At 50.7% G+C, this 4,860-nt stretch overlaps 1 protein-coding gene across 1 annotated transcript; it reads right to left on the bottom strand.

Annotated features, from left to right (window-relative positions):
• Positions 1 to 350: 350 nt before the first annotated feature.
• Positions 351 to 2,193, bottom strand: TACSTD2 (tumor associated calcium signal transducer 2). Its single transcript, XM_027537109.1, has one exon. The coding sequence runs from the start codon at positions 2,046 to 2,048 to the stop codon at positions 1,089 to 1,091; it is 960 nt and encodes a 319-aa protein (XP_027392910.1). The 5' UTR covers positions 2,049 to 2,193; the 3' UTR covers positions 351 to 1,088.
• Positions 2,194 to 4,860: the final 2,667 nt, after the last annotated feature.

The following is a 4,860-nucleotide window of genomic DNA, read 5'->3' as shown; positions in this document are numbered from 1 at the left end:
GGCTGTGCCCATGTGGGAAAGTCATTTAACTCAGAGACAAAGGTAGAGTTTTCTTCTCCAGGGGAGAATTCTCATTTGGTGATAACCTTAGGCTGGTCCCCTTTCCTGACAACACTGGCTGGTTCTAGGCGGTTCCCTCAGACCTACCCTCAAGCAGTGGGTTTCCAAACAACCTTATTTAGAAACACCTGTGTTTACACTTGCCAGCTCAGGGATCTCAGAAACACCAGAGTGGCTATGGGAAAAGGCCCATCCTGCTAAGAAGTGTTAGAATTTGAAATAAGAAATCTGAGTCATAGGAAATTAGAGCAGTCCAAAATCATATTAAATCTGGAACAAGTTTTCACAAATTCCATCTTTTGGTTTGTGCCTTTTCCATATTTTATTAAATTCATGTTTAAAAAAAAATCACAACAGCATTATCAAAGACAACCTATGTACAAACATTTTACACAAGAAACATTACTAGTATCAGCTGTAATAAGGGCAAGTTGAGGAACAGATGCTGAGTTTCTGGGCCAAAGTCTGCCCTCAAATAAAGACATCTAAAATGTGCAGGCAGCTCAGACAGGCTTCTTTCCCGGTGACAAGCATGTGTGGTCAGTAATACAAACGATGGGAAATGAAGATACAGCATGGGCCCAATTAGCGAACTCCTCATCAGGAAGGCCACGAGACAAGTGGAGCTAATGAAATAACTTAAACCCAAGACAGCAGCTGTTTCCCAGCTAAAAGCGTTTAAGCCTTCAGCATGGATTTCCGCATTTGTAAACCAGGCTGGGTTGTCATACAGACACTTGATTCTTATATATAACCCTATGCCAAACTTCCCTTAACTCTTGGAGTCAGGTTTCTGGTTGGACCGAAAGGGAAGGAATTTTAGAAATGCTTTCTTCAGGACAGAAGTCAGAAAGCGAGGTAACCCTGAGAACAGGATCTATTAAATATGGTGGCGGTGGGGAGAGGCAGGAATGTGAGAGGAGAAATGTCTCCTTCGGGGGGCCAAGAATCAAGAAGGTGACTGACTCACTTGGGTCTGGAAACTTGCTGAAATACGATACCCTACCCCACCCCAGCCCCGCCGGTACCTACAAGCTCGGTTTCTGTCTTATCTCCCCCAGTTCCTTGATCTCCACCTTCTTGTACTTTCCCGACTTTCTGCGATTGGTGATCACCAGGACGGCCGCGCCGGCGACCACGGCCACCACGACCACCACGACGACGGCGATGAGGCCGCTGGTGAGGCGCTTCATGGAGAACTGGGGGGGCTTCTCGTCCAGGTAGTATATGAGCATCTGCTCCAGGACCAGGGGCTGTCCGCCCACGCGCAAGTTGAGGTCGCGGGGGCCTAGGAACAGCGACTCGCCCTTGACGTCCCTCTCGAAGTAGTACGCGGCGTCGCCGATGTCCACCTCGCCGGCGACCTTCTGCGACGAGTTCTGGCGCAGCTCGATCTGGATGGTAGGGTGCTCGTAGTGCACAGCACTCACGAACTTGGGCTGCAGCAGATAGCGCTGCTGGAAGAGCTGCCGCAGCTCAGCGTCCAGGTCCGAGTGGTTGAAGGCGGGGGCGTCCGGGCGGTGGCGCAGGTCAATAAGGATGTGGTAGGTGCGCACCACCTCGTCGCACTTCAGGCTCAGGTCGCCCTTGTCGGTGCGGCGCACGCCCACCGAGTTCACGCACCAGCACACCGACGTCTGGTTGCACTGGCGCGCCTTGAAGCGCCCCTGCTGGTCGCAGTCCGGGTCGTACAGGCCGTCGTTGTCCACGATCGCGTGCTCGCTCGGCCGCACCAGCGCGCGGCCGCTGTGGGAGGCGCTCATGCGCGCCTTGAGCAGCAGGCACTTGGACGTGAGCGTGGAACAGTTGACCGCCTGGTTCGAGCCGAGCACGCGGCACTGGCAGCGGCCGCTCGGGTCGCGCTCGTCGCACACGGTCATCTTGTTGGTGGGACACACGCACTGGTTCTGCGCGGCCGCGTGGCCGATCACCGCCGCCAGCATCAGGAGCCACGGCGACAGCAGCGCGAGGCCCGGGCCCCGGGCCATGGTGGGGCGGAGGAGCGAGAACCCGGCGCGGGCTGGCGAGGACTGGAGACTCCGCAGGGCTCCGGCTCCGGCGTGTGGGACGGTATCCAGGCGTCTGCCGCCGGCCGCTCCCTCCAGCTCTTATACTTCGCCGGACCTGCCGGGCTGGTTTGGCCGCCGACTCACCCGCTGGTATTTGGGTGACAGATACCCCGCCCGCCCCTTCCCGGGCTCTCGTCCCCTTCTCACTAAAGGCTCAGCCGGGCCTGCGCCTCCCGTGATAGGATCAGGGAGGCGGAGGCTGTCCCGTCTCCTCTGGACCGAAAGCCTGGGAAAGGAAAACCGATACTTGGCTGAGGGCGGGGGTGGTGGATGAGCGGGGAGCGGAGTACTGCCCCCGGCCCGCGCGGCCCCACCCGAGAAGGGACCCGCCCTAGGCGCGGCCTCCAGCCCAGAACCTTGGGCGTCCAGGCTGCTCTCCGGGGCTGGAGTTCTCAGAAATTGTATTGAGAAGGATGGCGTGGGACTGGCAGGTTTTGTTCCAGCCCTTGTCCCTCCTTTAAGTTCTTTCACTTCCTCACTTCTTTTCTCAGTCCCTTGCTTTCATGCTAAGTCACTTCAGTCGCGTCCTACTCTTTGCAACTCTGTAGACTGGAGCCCACCAAGCTCCTCTGTCCATGGGATTCTCCAGGCAAGAATACTGGAGTGGGTTGCCATGCCCTCCTCCATGGGTTCTTCCCCACCCAGGGATCGAACCCCATTAAGTCTTACAGTTGCCTTAATAGCATGGATTTATATAGTTTGCAATCCACTCCAGTGTTCTTGCCTGGAGAATCCCAGGGACGGGGGAGCCTGGTGGGCTGCCGTCTATGGGGTCGCACAGAGTTGGACAGGACTGAAGCGACCTAGCAGCAGCATATAGTTTACAGTACACAAACATTATCTCATCCTCACGTCAGGTCCTGACAGGTATTCACTGTCTATCAGACCCATTCCATAGGTGGTGTAGGTGAGGCTTAGAGAATTTAAAGTCACCGGGCCAACAGTTTCCTCAGATTCCTTGGAGATGCCTTTGCAACTCTGCCTGGCTGTTCTGAGACCTTAAGTAAGTGCTTATGGAAATAGTGGTGCCGAATCTGAAGGAAGGTTTAGAAACAGGTCTGTTACCATATCACAGTTAAAACCCAAGTGTCCTGGTGGCCAGGATATTAGAAGTTCTGTTAAACACTTTCCCCCCCTCTTCTTCAAACACCACAAACTGGGAATATTTATGCACGTAGTCAATATAGGGAGATGAAAAGGAACACATTCTTTCAAAGAACCAGCAAGACTATAAGGAGTTCCTTGTATAATTTGATTCTAAGAGAACAAATTATTGCTTTTCTTTCACTACGCCTCATGTAAGTAGCTGAACCACTGCAAATAACGAATGGAGCTTGTGAGAAATTACTTGTCTGCTTCTGTGTGGCTACTGGGATGGGATGCAAGTGTTGCCATCTCTTTTTTGAATCATTGAGAAAGTTCAGGATTTCAAATCTGTGGTAAAATTAACAATGATTAGCAAGCTATAATTATTCCCGGCTCCTCCAGTCAGAGCACATTTTATATGCTCAGCATTTAAAGAACACCAGCAGTGGTTCAGGGTGTTGTTTAACACATGAAAGCCAGTCAGGTTTCTACCCCATTAATTTTCTAGCAATTCCTGAGGCGGGTAGGTGGATATGTATTATTCTGCCTTTACAGGCAGAGAAAGCAGAAACATGTGGGGGTCAGTTTCTTACCCACAAGAAACTGGCATTCTGCTCTCTACTCCCACTGTCTCTGTTTAGGTTCTTGAACCAGGAGCCTCCTCAGTTTTCCCCTCCCCAACACCCAGTCCACCCTGAACAAGAGAAGGCTTTCTACATCACAAACCTGTGCCCATCTTCTCTCTGCTGAGAATCTTTCATGCACAGAGTGGAAGGTGCCCTTGGCTCTTAGGATGAAACTCGTACTTCTTAAGTTAGCACACAAGATCATATGTGATTTTGGCCATATTTCTCAAGTTATGTAACTTCTCAAGTTATGTAACTTCTCTGTGCCTTAGTTACCTATCCTCATCTGTAAATAAAATGGGATAATAAAAGTATCTACCTAACAAGATAGGTGTGAGAATTAATGTAAATAAGCCTAAATAAACCGCTTAGGGCAGTGTGTGTTCTAACAGTATCCAAACTTGGTAAGCATAGACAGGTGTTAGCTATTGTCATGGTCACCACCATCACCATCTTTATCTTGCTTCGTCTTGCCTCTCCAGGCTTCGTCATATTTTCAAACCTTTGTGAAGTCATCTACCTGGACTCTCCACTCCTTCACCTATTTTGTGGATTTTTTTTTTAACACTCAGCTCTTGGGTCACCTCCAGGAAGCCTTCCCTGATTGATCCTCTTGCTGCAGTCAGGATGATGCCCCTTCTCTGTGCTTTCGTAATTCCTCTAACACCAGAATGGCAACAACAACTTTTCTGGGCTTGGTGATCCCCCCGCTAAAATGGAGATAATAGCAATTCTCTACTTCATAAGTCATCCTGAGGATCCAGTGTAAATAGATGAGATGGTAGATGCCAAAGCTTTATAAGCTGTAAGACACTATAAAAATAGTAGATTGCCTTTTTAGTATTTAAATATCTATCTTCTCACTCTTCCAACTACTGACTAGGTAGCCACAATCCCCTATAACTGAAAGCCACCTGCTTGATATTCCAATGGGTCCCAGACCAGCAAAAGGAAAGCTGAAGGGAAAAGGGTCTCAGAGCTGCAGAATGTATACAATGGTGTCTACTTAGCTAGGACAG

This window comes from Bos indicus x Bos taurus, chromosome 3, assembly GCF_003369695.1.
Source record: "Bos indicus x Bos taurus breed Angus x Brahman F1 hybrid chromosome 3, Bos_hybrid_MaternalHap_v2.0, whole genome shotgun sequence".
NCBI lineage: Eukaryota > Metazoa > Chordata > Mammalia > Artiodactyla > Bovidae > Bos > Bos indicus x Bos taurus.
This window is presented reverse-complemented; position numbering and strand designations above follow the sequence as displayed.